The following is a 23,736-nucleotide window of genomic DNA, read 5'->3' as shown; positions in this document are numbered from 1 at the left end:
CTCATAGTACCTGCTCTTTGGTACAGCCATCAAATCAATCCCGCTCTCTGTTTCCTTTTCCATACCTCTGTAAGTGTCTTCCAATAAAATGTTTATAGTTAATATAGTTAATAATGTTCATAGTTAATATTATACCAGAAGGCTTCAATTACATTTCAGCTTCGAATTAGATTCCTAATAATGTTCAATGAGTCAATGTCAAATCCAATATTAGCAACATTTTTTCTTTATTAGATTTATAAAAAATACATTAATAGAACAATTAGCCATTTATACATGTATTAAATTCATATACACATGTACCCTTTCCACAAAGATTCCCTTCCAAGGCAGCTTGACGGAGTTTCAGTAACACAGAAAGTATTGCATGGAGTCTCTTGGCGCAACTGGTCTGTATGGTCATTTATGGTCCACACATCCCCTCCCATCAGCAGATCCTTCTGCTCTGTGTTCCACTTCCTGAATTACCCACTGGAGTTTATTACAATCTAATTTATATTTACCAAACCTAGTTTTAGCTTCCTCAAATAGCAACATGATCTCCAATTTACCCTATACAGTCCCTTTCACAAACATAAAGGCAAGTTAAAGGTTATGGGGAACGAGTGGGAAGTGGAGTTGAGGCCTAGATGAGAGTTTACTGAATAGCAAAGGCAGCTTAATGTCTCACTCCTATCTCTTACATTGTTATGTTAACAGACCACACCCAAACTCTGGCTAAAAATTCAGAAATAGAGAAGCATGTACTTTTTAAACTGGTGGGGTGGGGGGATTTGGGGGAGTTTGAGGGGCTTTGTAGCACTGGATGCCTAGTGGTTTAAACAGTAACTTAATGAGATTTTCATCTATAACTGAAATGGATTTTGCTTAAAAGTTACTTTACAGAATACTCTCATTTGATAGTAACACCCAGGCTGCCTCCTGTTAAGGTGAACACAAAACCAAGTAACCCCCCCCCAGTTCGAATAGTGTTTGGAAACTCTTATGTTTGCTGTATGATTGCAGTACTGCTCCACTGTAGCATTCTTAAGAATAAAAATCATGACAGAAAATAGGAGCTCAAAATATCTGGCCTTGATAATTCTGACAAACATTTGCAAAGTAAAAGATGAGCAAACTGGAGAAAGAGACAAGTCTGTGTTCCTCCACAGGGAAAGTGAAACTGGGCCCCAGGCTGTGCTGGAGGGAAAGCTTAAACAGTGAGGCAAGATGGTGGTTACAACTACAATATCATTGGAGGAACGAAAAACCGTAATCCCATCATCCTCTACATTAAATGGGACCAATAGTAACTCCTGCTGGTAGCTCCTCCTTTCTCAGTTTTACTGTAAATCCTGCTTAGACTTGTACCCCTGAAATTTCTTCAAATCTGAAGAAAACAAAACCTGGCAAAGGGAAGTACAAGCAATTAGTTACTCTGAGGCAAAAAAAGGACACACAGTGGCTACACAAATCATAGTCCATTTGTTGCCAAAAGCTGTCTAATTCTATAACTGCTGCCCTTTCAATTTGCACCAATATATCAGCCAAGGTGAAGGAATTATCACAAATCATATAACTGATTCAAGCCAGGTACAAACTCCTTATTAATTACACTTGCAGCTCTCTCCAGATTGGGGAGAATGCCAAAAGAGATTATCGTGCGATTACTGAATTTAGATACAATGTTCTGTCTGATTCGATTAATCATTAAAGTACATAGATTACTCAGAAATGCCAACATGCAAGAAAAATTGTGCAGATTATCTAATCAAAGCTGGTAGTTACTCTCAAATTGAACAGATTTAACCATCCTGTTCCCATACCTTTGTTAGCTCTTTTCTTCCTTCTTCCACCTATCCAATTTATCCTTGAAAGTCAACAGTTTCTGTCTCAACTATTTAACTTTGGAATGCATACACAATTATGCAATGATCCTCTTGCTCTCCTGTTCCAAAAGTCTAAGATTTAACCTTTTACCTATAGCCTCTTGGTCTAATCCTTTTGCTGACCGTGATTGACATTTACCGTAATCAGGAGTCAAAAAGTGTGGCGCTGGAAAAGCACAGCCGATCAGGCAGCATCCGAGGAACAGGAGCGTTGACATTTTGGGCATAAGCCCTTCTTCAGGAATGTGAGGGAGGAGAAGGGGACTGAGAGATAAAAGGGAGGAGATGGGGCTGTGGGGAAGGTAGCTAGGAAGGCGATAGGTAAATGAAGGTAGGGAGTGATGGTGACAAGTTGGAGAGGAGGGCGGAGTTGATAGGTGGAAAGGACGATGGACAGGTAGGACAGTTCAAGAGGGTGGTGCCAAGATGGAGGGTTGGATCTGAGATAAAGTGGGGGGGGGGGGGGAGGGGAGATGAGGAAACTGGTGAAATCGATTTTGATCCTGTGTGGTTGGAGGGTCCCAAGGCAGTAGACAAGGTGTTCTTCCTCCAGTTGTCGGGAGACCTGGATTTGCTGGTGGAGGAGGCCCAGGACTTGAAGACCTTGGCACTTCAAGAGGGGGACTTGAAGTGGTTGGCCACGGGGCTGTTGGGTGTGTGTGTCCCGGAGATGTTCCCTGAACCATTCTACAAATTGGCATCCAGTGCAGAGCAGACCAAATTGAGAACAATGGACACAGTGGATGAGGTGTTTGGGTGTGCAGGAAAATCTCTTCCAGATATGGAAGGATCTTTTGCAGCCTTGGATGGAGGTGAGGCCGGAGGCGTGGGCGCAGGTTTTACACCTCTTCCGGCAGCAAGGGAAGGTGCCAGGGGTGGAGGGTGGGTTGGTGAGGGGCGTGGACCTAATGAGGGAGTCACAGAGGGAATGATCTCTGCGGAATGCAGATAGGATTGTGGGGGGAGGAGGGGAGAGAATATATCTCAGGTGGTGGGGTCTGATTGTAGGTGGCGGAAATGGCAGAGAATGATGTGTTGTATTTGGTGATTTGAGGGGTGGAAGGTGAGGACCGGGGGTTCTATCCTTGTTGCGTTGGGAGGGGTGGAGTTCAAGGGCAAAGTTGCGGGAAGTGGGACCTTCCAGATCACCTGAGAGGGGAAATTGCGGTCTTTGAGGAGGCTTAACAAATCAAATTCAAACTTGATTTAACTTTATGAGATCATGGTTAATTTCCCTACCTATCACACAGGAGACATGAGTTCAATTGTCTTGTTGGGGGAGGGTATGATGACACAGTTAAGGTGGTTAACCATCAAATGTGTGATCAGTTCAGGTTATTGGCAGTAGGTGGTAATGTGGAGTCAAGTCATCTGATTGAATGGCAGAGCAGGCTTGATGGGCTGAATGGCCTCCTCTTGCGTCTAATTCACGTGTTCATAAAGGCGAAAGTTTCAGATGTTGATGAAACACTTCAGTAGCTACAGAAAGCCTTGAGTATGCAGGCAGACACTGGACACTCCCACTCCTCAGACGGCTGGGTTCAAATGGTCATGGCACATGATCAGGTCAAATAAACCCTGAAAATTCCCGTTGCCTTGACTTAAGCCTCCTATTCGCTCAACGACTAAAAGCATTCTACTCTTACTCATCAAACTTTCCAAAATTTTAAACATTTCTATCCTATCATCCTGCAATCTACATTATTCATTAAAAAGGCCGCAATCTTCAAGGGCATCTTTCAATGTTGATTTCCTTATACAGACAGTAGCTATTCAGTCTCTGTTGGACCCTCAATAATGCTTCAATACTCTTATTCAATGTGACATTCACCCTATCTAATTGAGGTCATATTAAGGTTAGACAGATTCATCATTACCTCTTCACTTTTATCACTTGTTACAAATTCTAGAATTCTGCTAGTCTCCTATGGTTCTATTGATCATTATGATTCTTACAGCTGTCAATGAATTGTGCATTTTTATTACTTACAGCTTGTGCCCAGCCAGCAAAAGGACCCCATAGGCTACGAAAATAATCGCCTGAAATAAAAATATTGAAACTAGTCAAAGTTTTCCGATATTACAATAAAACAACTTCATGTTAGAAGTATAGAATAGAAAGCTCACCTATATGATGATCTGGTGATAGGTTCTGCACAGTAACACCTTGTGTTTATCATTTCTACCAGATATAAATGTACATAATTGCACCATATCAGAGATCAGAGAATAGAAAAGCACTGGAATAAAGCTGAAACATGTAAGAAAACCATATTAGATAATAAAGTGAATTAGAAATGGACTACACCCCTGAAGGAGATAGCTGAGAAGGTTGTGAAGACATTAGTGGCGATCTTTTAGTGATCATTAGAGTCAAGGAGGGTCCCAGGGGACTGGACACCCTGTTTAAGAAGGGAGGAAGGCAGAAGTCAGGAAAATATAGGCTGGTTAGCCTGACCTTGATTGTTGGTAAGATTTTCGAGTCCATTATTAAGGATGATGGTAGTGCATGGTAAGATAGGGCTGAGTCAGCAGAGCTTCATCAAGGAGTGGTCATGCCTGACAAATCTGATAGAATTCTTTGAGAAGATAATGAGCATGTTAGACAGCAAGGTACTGGCATCCAAGAGATTCTGCATACTGTTTTTCATAGATATAGCGGCAAGGACTATTTATGGATAAGTAACCTATTTAACAAACTATTCAGCATAGATCGTGCAACAAGGTAAAAAGTAGGATTAAAGGTCACCTGAGAAAGATGATTTTATGGAAGTAATACAGAGTTAGGTGCGATCATAGAAAACAAATAAAAAGTTTGAGTTGCCTGTGTGTGAATGCACAAAGCAAGATGAGGCAGTGACAGTGTTAAGGGAAGGAATTTCCATAGTGTGTTCAGGTGGGTTTTCTTGATTGGAGGGAGGTATCCAGAAGCATTCGCCACCTTAGGCGCAGCACTAGGACCACTGCTGGTTTGGTTGTACATTAATAACTTGGACTTGGAGTTGATTGGATTCTGGATCAGTGGTGCTGGAAGAGCATAGCAATTCAGGCAGCATCCGATGGAGTTGATTGGATTCTGGATCAGTGGTGCTGGAAGAGCATAGCAATTCAGGCAGCATCCGACAAGCAGCAAAATCGACGTTTCGGGCAAAAGCCCTTCATCAGGAATAAAGGGCTTTTGCCCGAAATGTCGATTTTGCTGCTCGTCGGATGCTGCCTGAATTGCTATGCTCTTCCAGCACCACTGATCCAGAATCTGGTTTCCAGCATCTGCAGTCATTGTTTTTACCTTGGAGTTGATTGGAGTTGAGTGTTTACTGACCACAATTCCAAAATTAGCAGATTGCGCAAAACCTGCCAATGTATTAAATGGGGAGGAAGATGGTAATATATTAAAAAAGAGGGTACTTTCAGCTAGAGGACTGGGTAAACAAACAGTATTGGTGTTAAGAATACATACTCATATTTAAGGATTATGTGAAAAATGGGAAGATATAGAACTGTTTGGGCGTTTTCTGGATTGAAAATGGCTCATTTACCATGTGTCAAATGTGATGAAAGGTGTATAATTTACTCATGTATTTTAGAGTTTTGACTTCACAATAATAGCTTATGGTGTTGGTTACTTTTGGGCAGGGTTTTCTTTAAAAAATAACAAGGTCAGAAAGTCCTTCAGAAACAGTGCCCTAACCCAGTATTGTCAGAGAGCAGATGACTGCAAACTCATGCAGTGTTAGCGGAAAAATGTTTACCTAATGAGGGACTTACAAGAAGTAAATAAATTAGCTTTGTTTACAGTTTAGAAGAATCATAGTGGAAGACACTGGAAGCATGCCAGAACTTGAAGGGAATCAGGGGGCAGAGGTGAGTGCAGTGGCCTACATTAAGGTGAAGCTGCTGGGGAAGATGATAGCTGAAAGGACATTGGTGGTGATCTTTCAGGAATTACTAGAAGGTCCCAGAGGACAGGAAAATGACAATAGAAACCTTGGAGAAAAGGCAAGCAAAATGTTCAAGGAGATAAGAAGTGGGGTTTATGACGTTTAACCAGGTTTTGGGAAGACGATGGGGTCTCTGTGGAGTGGTTGCCTAGCAATTCTTACTGGCCTCAGTTTTCTGTTTTACAAACCAAAGATGTCAGTCATGATGTGTGCCAGAGGTCCCAAGTCTCTCTTCTTCTCTCAATAGATGTTTCTGAGGACCTGATAAAGTTTCCAAACTTCAGTATTTCTAACTAACTCAGAAGCCGTGCAAAGCTAACTGGTAGTCATTTTCCAAAGATTCGAAACTATAATTGCAGATTATAGTTTAGATGTTAACCAGTGTTTGTCATTTCTTTTAAAAATAAATGGGTATTACAATAAATGGATTTTGACTTAACTAAAGGAGGGGAGTGAAAGTCTCTGTTAATCTGGACAGTAGTACAAAAGAGAAACAATTGACCATTTTGGGTTTGAATCAACGCATTTATACCAATGGTGTGACTGGTGCAGTGGGGCTTGATCATTAGCACATTCTTCCCATCATAGTCTTAACAGACAAAATTCAATGCAGAAAATTGGAAAAGCAGGGACAATTAGAACAGACAATACAAACTAAATTATACTATTTTACAAGGACGTATGGAACAAGCTAAACCGATATCAAATGCTAGTTCTGGCCAACTGGAATATGATGGCCAATCCTAGGCACCACATGTTAGAAGGAACCCTGAAGACTTTGGACTCAGTATAAGAGAGATTTACTCGAATGGTTTCAGTAATAAGGGATTACAGTAACTTGGATAGACTAGACAAGACGAGGTTAATACTTAGCGTCGTGAAGTCTAGGAGGAGATTTTACAGAGGAGTTTTAATCAGTGAATAATTTGGAGAATGTAAAATGGAGCCTGTTTCCAATAACAGAAGGTTCACCAATGATAATTAAAATGATTGGCAAAAGATCCAGAGGTAACTTAGAAAAATCATTACTGAGCAATGAACGATTAAGATCCCAGAATGTAGTGTCTGATGTGGCAGGTCCAATTGTAGTTTGTAAAAAGGAAGTTAGGTAAATACTTGAGGATTACATTGCAGGTATATGAAGAATGAACCAGAGACTGGGACTAAATAAGTTGTTTCTTGAAGGGACTAGCAAAATCTAAGGGAGTTAAATAGCCACCTTATGTACTGTATGATTCAGTGAATCTATAAATAGTTATCTAACTAGTGATGGGGACAATGCAGTTTATTTATCCCATTAACAACCAGAGTTTATCTTTTTCTTACCGATTTCTCGATACACCTTGTCAGTAAGGGTCTTCTGACCTGCCCCCAAGTAGGAGAGATAATCACGCTTAGTGATCTGCCAGACATGTGTGTCCACGGGAATAACTTCCGGCTTATCCAGAGACATCAAGCAAACACAGTCAGCCACCTAGAGCCAGAGATCAGGGAATTAATTGTGTCAATTAATTGTTTCAAAACTTGCCTGATGAAATAAGCTACATAAATTTGGTTTGCACTTCTTTGATTTTAGAACACAGAGTGGGTTTTAAAAGGAAAATTCAAAACAGAAATGATTTTGCCCAATAAAGGAATTCAAAACAAAAGGACAATGGTGATTGGTCTTTCAGGATGGAGATCAGGAAGCATTATTTTCCACATAAAACAACAGTGGAAATCTAAAACTGCTCCCCCAAAAAGCTGTGGATTCTGGCTCAAATAAAATTTAACACTGAGATCACCCAATTCTCGGTTGGTCAATGGAATTAAGATACAAAAACAGAAGTTGCTGGAAAAGTTCAACAAGTCTGGCAGCATCTGTGAAAAGAAATCAGGGTTAATGTTTCGGATCTGGTGACCCTTAGAAAGTGTTCCTTAAAAGGGTCACTGGATCCGAAACATTATCTCTGATTTCTCTTCGCAGATGCTGCCAGACCTGCTGAGCTTTTCCAGCAACTTCCATTTGTGTTTCTGATTTACACCATATGCAGTTCTTTTGGAATTAAGATACAGTTCAGCAATGATCTAACAGAATGATGGAACTGATTGCAGGGAATGAATGGTTTGTGCAGGTATCTATGGTATAAACACATAGTGTGAACTGTCCACAAACTCAGAAAAACTCTGCTTGTTTCACACTTCAATTCTATGGGAGAGGAGTGAATGGAAACAGAATGCAAAAGCCACTAAATCTGGCTCTTAATTGTTGGTACAAATCTCAAACAGTGACTTCATAAATGCCTTCAGTCTAATACTAGCAATCAATGTCACAATGTCCCACTTTAATGTAGAGTGGGAGTTCAATTCCCCAGCATTGTTGGCTGTCATTATGATTAGCACACAATCCAAACAGAATAATAAGCACAGAGAAATGTTCGTGATTAACTCTCTTCTGTGTTTTCCTTGCTGAACCTGCAATTAGAAAATTCAAATTGATGAAAATGAAATACATTTCTTTCAGTTTAGAATTCTGGAAGCAAAATGTTTACAATCCCATCATTCCCAGAATGTGAGGATCCCGTCATTTACAGGTTAGCGGACTCACCTTGGCCCCCACACCTGGTAAAGTACGCAACAGACGCTTTGCTTCCTCATAAGGTGCCTCACGAAGTGAATTCAGCCAATTTGAATCATGTGTCTCTAGTATCATCTTCGCAGTTTGATTGATGAACTTTGCTCTGTATCCAAATCCCAGAGCCCGTAACTGTTTTTCCACATCATCTCCTACGTGGAAAAATTACAGGAAATCATTATCTTTTACAACAACCCAGCAAAAATGTCTTCTTTCATATCATCTTCACGCTTCCCACATTACCCTCCATCCTGCCTGTGCTTTGCCATATTAATCTCCCTTCTTACCATTTCCTTTTTATCCACCTCATTCACTGAATGCTGAAACCCCTACAAGCGAGACCTGACCTGGAGGACATGATGGTGAGCTGCAATCCAGGATCATTGCAGTCTCTATGATGTGGGTAAATCCACGGGCCGTTATGAGATTATGATAGCATGACCCATTGATAATGAAAGCAATACATTTCCAAGTTAGGATGGTGTGTGACTTGGAAGGGAAACTTGCAGGTGGTGGCGTTCCAATGCATCTGTTGCTTCCAATTGTGGTAGAGGTCGAAGGCTCAGAATATTTTATTAAAACAGTCTGAGCCAGTTGCTTCAGTGCATCTTATACATGGTACAACCGCTGCCACTGGTGATAGAGGGAATGACTATTGAAGGGGACAATGGATAGAATGCCAATCATGCAGGCTGCCCTGAATAATGTTCAAAGTTACAAATCACACAACACAAGGTTATAGACTCCTTCATCAGGTGGTTGCTCCGAAGGAGCAGCGCTCCAAAAGCTAGTGCTTCCAAATAAACCTGTTGGACTACAACCTGATGTTGTGTGATTTGTAACTTTGTACACCCCAACACCTGTACCTCCAAATCCTGAATAGTGTTGAGTGTTTTTGATGTTGCATTCATCCAGCCAAGTGACTTGTAGGTGGTGGACAGGCATTGAGAAGTCAGGAAATGAACTACTGGCCACAGAATTTCCAGTCTAACCTGCTCTTGTAGCAACTGTATTTATATGGCTGATCCAGTTCTATTTCTGATCAATTGTAACCCCCATTGTTGCCAGAACCTTTGCATTCTCTGACCTGATCCTGCTCATATCATCTTCCATCCAAAACACAGCTACGGCACATCATTGCCTGAACATAAAAATCAACATATTCTTTGGTTCTTCATTTCCTGATTAACTTGAAACTATACCTCATTGAATTCCCTGCCTAGTGGTATCTTTCACTGAATCTGTTCCACTTTGTGCTTGGTACATGATTACATAAATATCATTTTACCCTGTGTACATATCTCATGCAATACCTCTCTGTACACAAACTCACCTATTATACTGACTAAAGTTGATCATTTCTGATGCTAGAGCCTCTAAAGTTTACCTGCTATGATTGCAATGTATGTCTATCAGCCTGTCTCCTTTTGCATCTCCTGGTTAATGGTCTGAGGGATGGCTCAAAAACACTTTACAGCCAACGTAATACCTTAGAATCATAGTCATCTGTAGCAAAACATTGCAGCTAATGTTTGAAGAGCAGGTTCTCACAAATGAAAGTGCGCTAAATCTCCACAGCAGCAGTTTTAAAAGAGGGGTAACCGAAAGGGAGAGAGTGATGACTGAAACAAGGCTAATCCGAGTTATTGATACACTTTGCAGTTTAAAACATACTCATTACACCAAGTAGCTAAAGCTTCTAATGGAAAGGCAAAAACCAAATAACCCACAACCAAAATCACACAAATAACCCACCTAAGATTTACACTGTCTGATCACTCAATAACGCCAAAACAGCAGATCACTGAAGAATTCAACAAAACTTGGCAACTTAGGAGTAAATTACTCAGATGCTGGAATCTGTACTGAAAGCAACAATGGTTGGAGATCACAGTGTTCAAAGTTAATCCAGTAAGACAGAAGTTGGAGACGTCAGAATTTCCCAGCTTCTTCTGTGGAACAGCAGGCCAAGACTTGGTCCATTATAACTGGTGCGGTTTGGAAGAGCACCATTTGGAGGCAGTGGACCTGTTCTTTCATTACTTTTTAAAAACGTAAGAGTTTTCCAGTGTATTATTGCCATCTTGTGGTAAAAGAGAAAAGCTACAAATACAACCTCTTCACTGGTACAATCCTTGATATGTTTGTCATAGTCATATAACTTGTCCGCGCCAGTTGCTAATAATCTAATTTACAAGATTATTTGCTTTCTCTTATCTTCCCTACCTCCTCAAAGTGTTCATACTTTGCTGGGGTGCGAATCCATGGTTAGGCATTAACCTCCATTCATCCACAAGTACTCCCTCAAATGTTTATTAATAGACTTGCCAACTCTAGATATACTCTGGACAGTGAATAGCTTGAAACTCATTTACAATGGAATAACCAGTTTACCTACTGATTTCCGCTGGCAGTAAGGGCCAGGTAACTTGCTGTGGTCACACAATGATTACCTGGTTACCTGGTAATATGATTACCTGACTGATTTTAAAAACTTACTGGTATTTACAAGGTTACGAGACTGTAGCCATAGGATTACCTGGAAGTGGTTACACATTTACTTGACAACAGTTACACAGATAATTGATTGACCCATTGGCAAAATACAGGTTATGGATTTACAAAATTCTGTGACCGCATATAGTAATCGCGAAGAATTCACCACGATCCAAAAAGTAATCTACAGCTTGGTTAAACAAGTCCACTTCAGCACAGAGAGAAAGTGCCATTATTAAACTCACTTCCATCTTCACAACCATGCAAGTCTGCGATGTTAATCTTTTATTCTGAAGACTGCAGGTGAACCCAGAAGGGCTGTTGACTCAAGTTAATCAATCATATGCCCAGTCATTAACGTTGGACAGTATTAAAGTCTCATTCTGGACAATACTCAAGTCAGCACACGTTCAGCAGGATGTCCTGGTCAGCTAATCAGTTGACAAACTTGGCAAGCCACTGAGAAGATATTTCAAGAAATTTCCTTCCACAGCAACATTTTGCAACTTTCATTTTGTAAATAAATGGGGGAAAAGAAACCAAAACATTTTTCAAATGATTCTCAGTAACAGGGAAATGCAATAGTCAGAGATTATACTGCAAAACCAGGAACAGAATATCCTGAATATATTTGTGGGTATGTTTGCCGAGCTGGGAAGTTGATTTGCAGACGTTTTGTCCTGTCTAGGTGACATCCTCAGTGCTCTGGAGTTTCCTGTGAAGCGCTGCTGTACCGTGTCTTCTGGAATTTATTTGGTTCTGTTTCTGCTGCTTCCAGCTGCCGGTTCCAGTTGTTCGTTGTAGTGGCTGGTATATTGGGTCTAGGTCAATGTGTTTGTTGATAGAATCCGAGGATGAGCACCATGCTTCTAAGAATTCTCTGGCTGTCCTCTGTTTGGCTTGTCCTATGATCATTGTGTTGTACCAGTTGAATTTGTGGCCATTTTTATCCGTGTGGCTACTATCGAGAGCTTTGAGGAGAAAGTGAGGTCTGCAGATGCTGGAGATCAGAGATGGAAATGTGTTGCTGGAAATGCGCAGCAGGTCAGGCAGCATCTAGGGAGCTGGTCATGGTGTTTAGTGGCTAGTTAGTGTTCATGTATACGGATTGCTAATTGTCTGCCTGTTTGTCCTAAAGAGTGTTTCGTGCAAGATTCCATGCAAAGACTGCACAAAACATCTTGCATGCAATGTTCCAAAAGTGGCCTTACCAATTTCCTGTACAGCTGCAACATAACCAACCAACACCTATACTCAATGCTCTGACCAATAAAGGAAAGCATACCAAATGTCTTCTTCAATATCCTACTTACCTGTGACTTTACTTTCATGGAGCTATGAACCTGCACTCCTAGGTCTCTTTGTTCAGCAACACTCCCCGGAACCTTACCATTAAGTGTATAAGTCCTGCTCTGATTTGCTTTTCCAAAATGCAGCACCTCACATTTATCTAAGTTAAACATTTATCTAAGTTAATGCAGCACCTCACATTTATCTAAGTTAAACTCCATCTGCCACTCTTCAACCCATTGGCCCATCTGATCAAGATTCCGTTGTACTTGGAGGTAACATTTTTTTGCTGTCCACTACACTTCCAATATTGGTGTTATCTGCAAATTTACTAACTATACCTCCTATGTTCATGGAGATGTATAGCATGGAAACAGACCTTTTGGTTCAACTCATCCATGCCAACCAGATATCCCAAATTAATCTCATCCCATTTGCCAGCATTTGGCCCATATCACTCTAACCCTTTCCTCATCATGTACCCATCTAGATGCCTTTTAAATGTTGTTATTGTATGAGCTTCCAACACCTCCTCTGGCAGCTCGTTCAATACACACATCACCCTCTGTATGAAAACATTGCCCCTTAGGTCCCTTTTATATATTTCCCCACTCACCTTAAACCTACACCCTCTAGTTTTGAGCTCCCCTACACTGAGAAAAAGACCTTGGCTATTCACTCTATCCATGCCCCTCATGATTTTATAAACCTCTAGAAGGTCACTCATCAGCCTCTGATGCTCCAGGAAATATAGCCCCAGCCTATTCAGCTTCTCCTGATAGCTCAAACCCTCAGTTAATGGGAGCTTGCTGTACTCAAATTGGCTGCTGCCATAGCAGTGAAAATAATTGAAAAGTACTTCATTGGCTGTGATCTCCTTTGGGGTGTCCAGAGGCCAGAGAAACAACTTCAAATCACCAGGTTGGACTCAGGCAGATACAATTCAAAATCCATTCCTGTTGAGCTCGATGTGTTGTCCCCTCCACTGCCATCTTCTACAGAAAACCCTCATTCAGACTGATGCTGAGATCCATCCTTCCTCAACACCCAAAGCATTGACTCAGTTTCACATCCCACTGGCCATCCTCCACTACATTGAGCCATTCTTCATGCCTAAGCCTTAGTGCTGTGTTAGAGACTACTCAACCACATTGGGCATCACAAGAAAGCCCCAAACTCTGATTCACGGGTGAAAATGTTTGTAGATCTGTGCTTCCCTGTTCCAGGAAAGGAGGGGTGGCACTGTCACTGGAGAGTGACAAGGAATTGGGTTCCTGTTTAATTTTTCTTGCTTTCTATACATGCTTTCTATACCCCTCCCACCTGGTTATAATCTCGTCCAACCTCTTCTGTCAGCCAGAAGACACAAAAGTATAAATGTACCAACAGGTTCAAGAACAGCTTTATCCCTGCTGTTATTAGACTTCTGAACGGACCTTTCAGATTTTAAATTTAATTTTATTTCACCCTCTGTGCACATTCTATACAGCCACAACATTGTAGTCCTCGCTTTATACCCTCATGCACTTTCTATGGTATGATCTGCCTGTACCACATGCAAAACAAAACTTTTCACTGTACACAGACACATGTGAAAATAATAAATCAAATCAAAATGGGCTATAGCACAAACCCTGCACTAGTCAGAAGCCAGATCAACTTCTTCTTGCTGTGACACTAACCTGCCAGGGCCTTCAGTGTTGGGAATGAATAGTAGGTGTACGAATCCAGTTTACACAGCCTCTCTCCAAAGGTCTGGCACAGACGCTCGATCATTGCACTGATACGCGAGATATGATTGTTGGTGGTGCAGATGAAAGAAAAGAGACACTCAGTGGGATCTTGTCGCAGGAGGCGAATACCTGAAACAGCACAGAGCATGCTCAAGTTAGAAATGAACTCATTACTCACTGCAGAGCTGAATACAGAAACTGTCCCACAATAACCAGCACGCTCTCTTTTTGCATGTTGAACAATCACCTGAATGTAATGCATTGGTTTATCTCATCATATGCTAGAAGTTTTGGACTTGAAAATTATTCTTGAACTAAATGAGTTTAAGGAAATCTGCTGAGAAGGGCATTCTGTTTGCAAATGAAGTGACAGTGCAAGAAATGTTTTTATTTAGTCATGGTTAGGACGTGAGTGTCACTGGTTGGACTGGCATTTACTGGCCATCCCTGGTTAGAGACAATGGAGACAATCATGTTGAAATGAATTGTAGCCACATAAAGGCCAAACTAGGTAACAGGTCGAGGTCATTAGACTATTGAATGGACTCTCTAACTTCAAATAATGCTGATCTTGCTAACATTTATCTCTCTTGTACGTCCTATACAATGTTACCTGTATGCCTCTTTTTAAACCCTTTGCTCTGTATATCCCTGCTGACTATGATCTGCCTGAACTGCTCGGAAACAAAGTTTTTCACTGTACTTCAGTACAAGTGACAATAAATAATTCAAATCAAAAGGTCATTGACATTGATCCAATGACCTTCATGGTCATTTTTTTTATCTTAACTTTTAGCACATTTTTAAAACTCAATTTAAATAATCAAACTAGTTTCTTAACTCATATTTCTTGAATTTTGGCCCAGTAACATAATCACTATATTGTTGCTAACATGCAAACACACACTGTGGTACTAACCCCTTAAAGTGCAGCACCAACAAGACCCTACTACACAGCAGGAACACATGGCCACCTACTGTTTTTTTTAATATTTGCTCATGGGGTGTGTGCATCATTTGTTAATTATAAATTTCCTAGAGAGGAGTTAAGTGTCAACCACATTGCTGTAGGCCTGGAGTCACATGTAGACCTGACCAGGAAAGGATGACAGATTTCTTTCCCTAAAGAAGGGCACTAGTGAACCATAAGGGTTTTAACAACAATCAACAATGGTTACATGGTCACAATTAGACCAGCTCTTTATTCCAAATACTTATTGAATTCAAACTCCACTATTTACCATGGTGGGATTTGAACCCACGTTCCCAGAACACTAAGCTTTTTGCATTGCTAATCTAGTGACAGTTCAATACCACTAGCTCCTTGCAGCCTCTAGTTAAATAGCAGCAAGACTAATGGAGAACCCTTCAGACTGCACAACAGCTTAGGAACAGGATCAGGCCATCAGCCCCTAAGCCTGCCATTGAATTCAATTAGATAATGGATGATCTCTTCCATAGCTCCAATTACCTGTTCGATTCTCTCTCTCTCTTTCTCTCGACATCACTTCCTATCAAAAATCTAAAAGTCACAGTTTGAAAGCTGTCAATTGGCACTGAGCCCCAGTAGCTTTTTGGAGGAAGAATGTTAGATTCCCACATCTTCTGAGAATGTGCTTCCTGACATCACATCTGAATGATCTTAATCCTAAAGATAAGGTTATTTATCATCTCTTTTCTGGACTCGTCCCACCAGCAAAAATAATTATTTACTTTATTAAATCCTATAAAAATCTAAATTACAATCACCAAACTGTGAGGGACCACAGTCTAAGCAATTTACCCTCATCATTTCACCCTGTTAGCTTACTGGAATATTTCAGGTGCCACTTCATCATTCTCCTCATTCCCAGTAAAAAAAATCTGAACTTACATTAAAATTATACACCCTAACCTCAACCCAATAGATTGCTATTTAACTGGACGAAGTAAGTTAACATAGTCAATACGGAACAGCGCATGTGGGTCCTTATGTGGCTCAGGATCAGATCCTGCTTGCGAACACTTCTGTGACAGGCTTTGGGATTAGATTCCCTACAGTATGGAAACAGGTCATTCGGCCCAACAAGTCCACACCGACACTCCAAACAGTAACCCACTCAGACCTATTCCCCTACCCTATATTTGCCCCTGACTAATGCACCTAACACGATGGGCAATTTAGCATGGCCAATTCACCGGATTGTGGTAGGAAACCGGAACACCCGTAGGAAACCCATGCAGACACAGGAAGAATGTGCAAACTCCACACATACTGTCAGCCGAGGTTGGAATTGAACTCGGGTCCCTGGCGCTGAGGCAGCAGTGCTAACCACTGAGCCACAGTGCTGCCCCAAGGCACCCAAACACGGATGTTTCTGTCATGATAAGAGGTACTTCTGAATGTATCCCTAATTAAATTAGATGGATAGCCAATTACAGTCGCACAGGATGTCAGTGGTGGATCTTGTGGTGTGGGGCAATGTCCCTATCTCTGGACAAACAGGTCCAGGTTCAAGTCCCACTTGCCTCCAGAGGTGTATCATAACATGTTTGAGTAGGTAGATTAAAAATAATTTACAGCAATTCTGCTCTTGTAGGTAAAATATGTGTTAGATGGAATTTAAGGATTCGTCTCTTGAGGCATCAAAAAGTCAATAAAACGGGTACATTCCAGATTGCCTCTCCTTTTAAATGAGGGGTTTGTGATTTAAGACTCAGATGAGGAAAAGTGTCCTCATAGAGTCAGAGATGTGCATTGAGGAGAAAAGCCCTTCAGCCCATCGTGTTCATACTGGTCAAAAATAACCATCTAACCACTCTCATCCTTTTCTCCAGTGCTTGGTCAGTAGTGTCACATGCATTGGCATGGCAAATACACATCAAAATACTTCTTAATGTTATAAGGGTTCGTAGAATCCATAGAATAGAATCACTACAGTGTGGAAACAGGCCCTTTGGTTCAACAAATCCACACCGACCCATCGAAGAGTAACCCACCCAGACCCATTCCACTACATTTACCCCTGACTAATGCACCCAACCTACACATCCCTGAACACTGCAGGTAATTTAGCATGGCCAATTCACCTAACCTGCACATCTTTGGACTGTGGGAGGAAGCCAGAGCACCCGGAGGAAAACCACGCAGACACGGGGACAATGTGCAAACTCCACACAGACAGTCACCCGAGGTGGGAAACGAACCCGGGTCCCTGGGGCTGTAAGGCAGCAGTGCTAACCGCTGAGCCAGCGTACCACCCCCATGGTTTCTACCTTGTGGCAATATTATGGCTTTAAGAGGTTTACTTTGTCCTTTCTTTTATTTGAAGATTGAGACAGAGGTGTCGAGCATTCTGCTCAGTGCCAATAAACAGCTTGTGAGGTCTTTTTTTAAGTTGGAACAATACAAGCTGTCTAAATGGGTGGGGTCAAGCTCCCACAGAACTGAGATTTGTAGTTGTTGCTTTCAGCTGTTCCTGGGGTCTTGAAGCCGAATGTGGAAGCTGTTATTCCTCTCTCTGTTACAGCTCAGAGCTGGGGTTCTCTTCCTGCTGCTAGAATTGCATGTGAGCCAATCTATTTTACTGGATTTGTCTTTGGCAAGGGTATGTTTATGGGATGTCATGATATTGGAACAGTTAATTAGCAGTAATTAAAATATATTATGTTGTTAAGCATGTTGATAGTTACAGTTAAGCCAATTCTTTTCTTTTCTTGTTATTTTGTCTATTTTTACATTACAGTTAAAATACAGAGTGTTTTGCTTAAAGCCAAGTTGTTTGACCAATCGAATTGCATCGGAAACGCAACACCTTACACCTATCTTCAAAATAAGAAAAAGTTAGGATTCAGCATATCTTCTAAATATATCTTGAGAGGACTTTTGTCTGGTCTATTACAGCCTCTACTAGCCTTATAGGCAGTGAATTTCAGTGTCCCACCAGTATTTACGTGAAAAACATTTTCCTCATATCTCCTCTAGTTACCTTAAATCTATGCTCCTAGTCTTTGATCCCTCCACCAAGGGGAAAAGTTTCTTCCCGCTTACCCTGTCTATATCCTTTATAATTTTATACATTTCAATTATATCGCCTCTTAGTCTCGTCCGCTCCAAGGAAAACAACCCCGGATTATCCAATCTCTCTTCATAGCTTAAACTCTCCAGCCCAGGCAACATCCTGGGAAATCTCCTCTCTACCCTCTCCAGTGCTGTTACTTACTTCCTTCCTATAATGTGGAGGTGCTGGTGTTGGCCTGGGATGGTCAAAGTCAGAAGTCACACAACACCAGGTTATTGTCCAACAGGTTTATTTGAAACCACAAGCTTTCAGAGCACAGCTCCTTCGTCATGTGAAGTGACCTTGTCACCTGACAAAGATGCAGCATTCCAAAAGCTTGTAATTTCAAATAAATCGTTGGACTATAACCTAGTGTCGTGTGACTTCTGATGACATTCTTCCTACAATGTGGATTCCAGAATTGCACAAAATACAGAACAACCTTGATTATCCAAATGAGATGGGTGGGGAGCATTTTGTCCGCATAACTGATTGTTCAGATAACGGATAGCGTTTTTACAAGACCTTGAGATCTTGTTCGGATAATCCAAAATTCGGATAATTGATGTTTGGATAACCGAGGTTGTTCTGTCCTCTAACCAATGTGTTACACAGTTCCAGCATCATCTCCCTGCTCTTAAATTCTATGCTCAGCTAAGCAAGTATCTCATGTACCATCTTAAACATTTTATCTAACTGTCCCACTACTTTAAGGAACCGGTGGACATTCACATATTCCTCTGATCCTTGGTGCTTCCCTGGGTCCCACTGTTCATCTTGAATTCCTATGCATCATTTGTCTTGCTCAAGTCCATCACCTCACATTTATCCAGATTGAATTTCATTTGGCACTGACCAGCCCCCGTCTATATCCTCATGCAATCGAAAGCGATGTTTCTCACAATTTACACTCCTCATTGTGTCTCTTAGTTCTAGACTCCCACATGAGAGGGACATCGACTGAGCATCTACCCTGTCGAGCCTCCCTTAGAAACTCAAAGCTTTCAAAACTGCTCTTATTCTTCTCATAAAGTATCTTCTAATAACCTATATGGTACCTGCAGTGCTGGGTGACAAAATATTAATCAGATCCTCAAATGAAATAATATTCTGTTAGAATACTAGTTGTTGAACTCTTCCAGGAACCCACCCACCAGGGAAATCTTGTGCTACTCGCTCGAAGTGTTTGTCTGCTTGACTCCAATGTGAGTAGAGCTCCGAGAGGCAGACATGCAGCTGAAAGTAGTCGGTTAAAATCCGGCATTCCTCTCCATCCACAACACTGCATTCCAACTTCAATCGTCCGGGTGTGGCATCCTGCGCATGCTGCACGGCTTCTAGTTTCACCTGAGGAGACTTCACCTCAGTCGCTTGGAAATTCCCATCTTCGACTTTAATTTGAGCCTCTGTTCCACTTTCTTTTTTCACTTCAACATCAATACTATCTGTGGAAAGTCCTCTTCTCTTCTCATTTCTCGTTGATTCTGCCTCCTCGGAATATATCCGATACCAGATCTTATCCTCCATCTGTGTCAGGGTCCACACACGATCGGCTAAGACGCCTGTCCAGTGCCCAGGTCTTGTTTCCTGCCATCTGCAACAGAAAACCCTTGTTCAGGCTGGTGCCGATTACATTTGCCTGCTGCCTTTCAGTTCCAACTATTTGCTGGTTGCTGAAGCACCATTGTTAGTATTGCCCTTCAGGTCCCATTGTCCTCTAGCTCAGTTACAAGTCCTGTCATCTCTCACTCAAACTTTCTCCTCAGCTCTCGTGCCTCACAATTCAAAATGTTAGGAACCACCCTTACAAAAAACAAATTCAGCCTGCTTAATCTCAATGGAGTCAAAAGAATTGGGAATGAATCATTGGGACTGAATTATTCTCTAGCATGTAGTAACAAAGGCAGAGTCTCCTCTCTCTTCTGTGACCTGAGCCTGTCCTTTAGAAGGTATTATGGTTTTGAAGTTATTAGGGAGTAAGAGGGCCCAATTCTTGACTGTGTCCCTCCATTAGAGGGCTGAGCCACTGCTGACCCAGGTCCCACTGACATTCTTCTCCTGTCAGTGGCTAGACATGATGGAGACAGCAACCGTATGGATGGAACTGGGTCCCAATTCCCCAGCCAACATTGACATGTGGCAACTAGGGAAGAGAGTGCCAGCATTCCCACTGGTGGAGGGGCTGTGTGTTAAACTGAGCCCAGGGCAGGATGTAGGAATAGGACTTTGTCCCTGTATCCTACACAGATATTGGATGGGAGAGTGGAGTAAGACCCAGTCATAGGGTCACACAGCACAGACCCTTCGGTCTAACTCATCCGTGCCAAACAAGTTTCCAAACTAAACTTGTCCCACTTGCCTGCGTTTGGATCACATCCCTCTAAACCTTTCCTATCCATGAACTTATCAAATTGCTTTTAAAAATTCTAATCGTACCTTGTGTCTATCACTTTATCCTAGGGATACTGCCAGTAACTATGAAGGAAAAGGGAAATGGTGGCTGGAGTTACAATTGTGAATGCCGCACTGTTCCTGTGGGAATAATCCCACAAGGTGGAGACTCTGGCATGCAATTCGAGCTGTATGACAGGAGACAGAATCTTTACACCCCATTCAACCCATGTTATTACTGAAATAAAAACAGAAAATGATAGAGTTACTCAGCAGGTGAGGCGATATCAATGGAGGAAGTCAATGTCCTTTCATCAGAGTCATGTGCAAACTGACCTTGGAGTGTTTGATAACACTCTGTACCATGATCCCATCTATATCTGACCCTGGTATTCTTTCCTTTTGAGGCTACACAACAGTTGTGTTATTCACATGTGCCTTTGTTTTCACTGGAATTAATTCCATAATGGTGAAGCACACTCATCCCATTCTAATTGACACCAAATCTCACCAACGTAAACTCACCGGAATGACTGACCACAAGAAAGCACGATGTCAAGCCACAGCTCAGAGCGAGTGCAGGGGATGAAGTTCCACAGTGCTGGATCTGTAGTCAGTGTGGCATGTCGCTGCATGACTTTGTTTATCAGTTGACTACACCAATTACCCTGTAAAAATATTTGAGTGAACAAATTTTACTACAAGAAACATAAAAATTCACTTTCTGGAGAAATGCACAGAGAAACAATTCATATTTCAGCACGTTGACTTTCAGCAGACTTGTAAACAAGTCTTCAGCAAACAAAGAGGCAGGGATAGGTGTGAGAAAGACAGAACAAATGCACCGACCCTCTTAAGAACATCCCACCCAAATCCAACCTTCAAACCTTATATTTAGCTCGGCCAATGCAGCTAAGCTGCACACCTTTGGACTGTAGGAGGAAACCAGAGCACCCAGAAGAAACCCCACACAGACAAGGGGAAAACGTGCAAACTCCACACAGACAGTCTCCCAAGACTAAAATCAAATCCGAGTCCCTGGCGCTCAGTCAACCTGGTAGTCAGAACGGTAATCTCATTACAGCTCTCCAAAAAGATAGGAACAGTGGTTATAATCAGATATTGTTCAACTAAACATCGCGTTTTAAAAGCATAATTGAAGGACAAGGTGCTGATCCTCAGCCTTCCAATGTGTTTCACAGGAACCCGAGGACAGAGAGATCAGAACAGAAGTGTCCCAGACAATTGCAGTAGCAAGCACTAGAAGGTCCCAACCTGAGGCATTCAGAAGAGGACAAAAATGAAAACCTCAGGGGAGGAAATAATTTTTAATTCACTGATTTTTGCCACAAAGGCATCACTGGATTAATTGCCCTGAGGAGGTAGTGGTGGCTACCTTCCAAAAACACCACAACAGCTGATGTAGCAGCAGCTTGCTCGGCATTCAGAGTTAATCACATCGATGTAGGAGTGGAGTCAGCATGTCAGAATAGTAGGTCTATTCAGGACATCAGTGCATCTTTTGGGGTGTTATTACAGATGCCAGCTAATTTAATTTCTCAAATGAGATTTGAAGTCCTGTAGATTATTAGTATAGTATCATGACCAGTACACCACCATACACCTATTTTTAGAATCACTAAATTGTGCAAGCACAGCAGAAAGTCTTTTATATTTCAAAACCATACTTTATTCATAAAAAAAATTGTGTACATACATTGTCACAAAAGCAGTTCGGTTCTGTACAGTTGCATATCAAGTAAATAGATAAAACATTGGACTTTGATTCTATCCAAAAAACCAAAGACCTCTCCTTCACATACAATATTAATAGTTACATATGTTGAGGCACTAGGAGGATCCAATAACTGAATGGAACCCATTTAACTTTAGCAGGAAGACCTTAGACTTTACGCCTTGGCGGCAGCTGCCCAAAGCTTTAGCACATCCCTCAGCGTGTAGTCCTGGACCTTGGATTGAGCCAGTCTGCAACACTCAGTTGGGGTCAACATTTTGCCCTGGAAGACCAACAAGTTTCGGGCAGACCAAAGAGTGTCTTTACCAAGTTGATGGTCCCACCAGTTGATGTTTGTCTCGATGTGCATCCCAGGGAACAGACTATAGAGCAGAGTCCCACATCATGGAGCTGCTCAGGGTGAACCTCAACACAGGGTGAACCTCCGCCAGACTTCCTTTGCAAAGGCAAATTCTACAAGGAGATGTGCGACAGTTTCTACACCCCCCTAGAGCCACGTTGAGGGCAGAATGCGATGGCACAGACTGACTGTGTGTACATAAAGGATCTCACAGACCCTTCTCATCACCAGCTGTGGACATCATTCAGAGTAGATAAACAGAAGGCTGGAGGAACACAGCAAGCCAGAAACAGGAGGTGGAGAAGTATGTTTCACGTATAACCCTTCCCCAGTCCCGAAACTGAAGCCTCCTGTTTGTCTACTTTGGATTCCAGCATCTGCAGGCTTTTGGCTCTAACTGAGGAGATTATTCAGCCCATCCTGTCTCTGCAAGAACTCAGCTAGTCACAGCTCTCTACTTAAGACATTAGCTGGAGCTTAAAATGTAATACACACAGTTATTGACTCCTACAATTTTGCAGGAAAAGTGAAAAACTAATTAGGAGTGCAAAAAAAAGAGTAAAGTTGGAAGTAAAGGTAGTAGAAATTTTACAATGGGGAAACCATTTGGTCCCCTTATTTGAGGAAAGATATAGTGGCATTAGAGGCACTCAGTTCAGTTTAGATGAGGTTCACAAGATTGATCCCAGAGATGAGGGGTTCGTCATATGAAGAGAGATTGAACAGTTTAGGCCTATTCTCAATGGAATTTAGAAGAATGAGGGGAGATCAAATTGAGGTATTCAAGGTGGTGATAAATAGATGTGGAGCAGATGCTTCCTCTTGTGGCGAATTCTATGACAAGAGGTCTTAGTTTTAGGATAAGGGGTTGCAAATTTATAACAGAGTTGAGGAGAAACTACTTCTCTTAAAGGGTTGTGAATCTGTGGAATTTGCTATCGCAAAGTGCGGTAGATGCTGGGACAGGGAGGTACATTTAAGGAGGAGTTAGACAGCTTTTTAATTAATAATGGGTTGAAGGGATATAGAGAGAAGGCAAGAAAATGGGGGTGAGGAGCATATCTGCCATGATCTAATGGCAGAGCAGACTCCATGGGCTGAATGGCCTAATACTGCTCCTATATCTTATGTCGAGAGTGTGGAGTGTGATGCTGAAAAAGCAGAGCAGGTCAGGTAGCATTTGAGGGGCAGGAGAATTGACATTTCAGGCATAAAACCTTCAAATGGAATGAGACTTGTGGGTTGGAGGGCTGAGAGATAAATGGGA

At 41.7% G+C, this 23,736-nt stretch overlaps 1 protein-coding gene across 1 annotated transcript in view; it reads right to left on the bottom strand.

The window, feature by feature from the left end:
• Positions 1-208: 208 nt before the first annotated feature.
• ogg1 (8-oxoguanine DNA glycosylase) overlaps positions 209-23,736 on the bottom strand; it is a 25,007-nt gene continuing 1,479 nt past the window's right edge. The window contains exons 2-8 of the mRNA XM_043707797.1: positions 20,899-21,041; positions 19,137-19,576; positions 13,892-14,071; positions 8,397-8,575; positions 7,136-7,283; positions 3,859-3,908; positions 209-1,385 (exon numbers count right to left, since the gene is read on the bottom strand). Coding sequence (XP_043563732.1) covers positions 1,323-1,385; positions 3,859-3,908; positions 7,136-7,283; positions 8,397-8,575; positions 13,892-14,071; positions 19,137-19,576; positions 20,899-21,008 — 1,170 coding nt within the window. The 5' untranslated portion in view covers positions 21,009-21,041 and the 3' untranslated portion in view covers positions 209-1,322. The remainder of the gene's footprint in view (positions 1,386-3,858; positions 3,909-7,135; positions 7,284-8,396; positions 8,576-13,891; positions 14,072-19,136; positions 19,577-20,898; positions 21,042-23,736) is intronic.

Source organism: Chiloscyllium plagiosum, chromosome 18 (genome assembly GCF_004010195.1).
Source record: "Chiloscyllium plagiosum isolate BGI_BamShark_2017 chromosome 18, ASM401019v2, whole genome shotgun sequence".
NCBI lineage: Eukaryota > Metazoa > Chordata > Chondrichthyes > Orectolobiformes > Hemiscylliidae > Chiloscyllium > Chiloscyllium plagiosum.
This window is presented reverse-complemented; position numbering and strand designations above follow the sequence as displayed.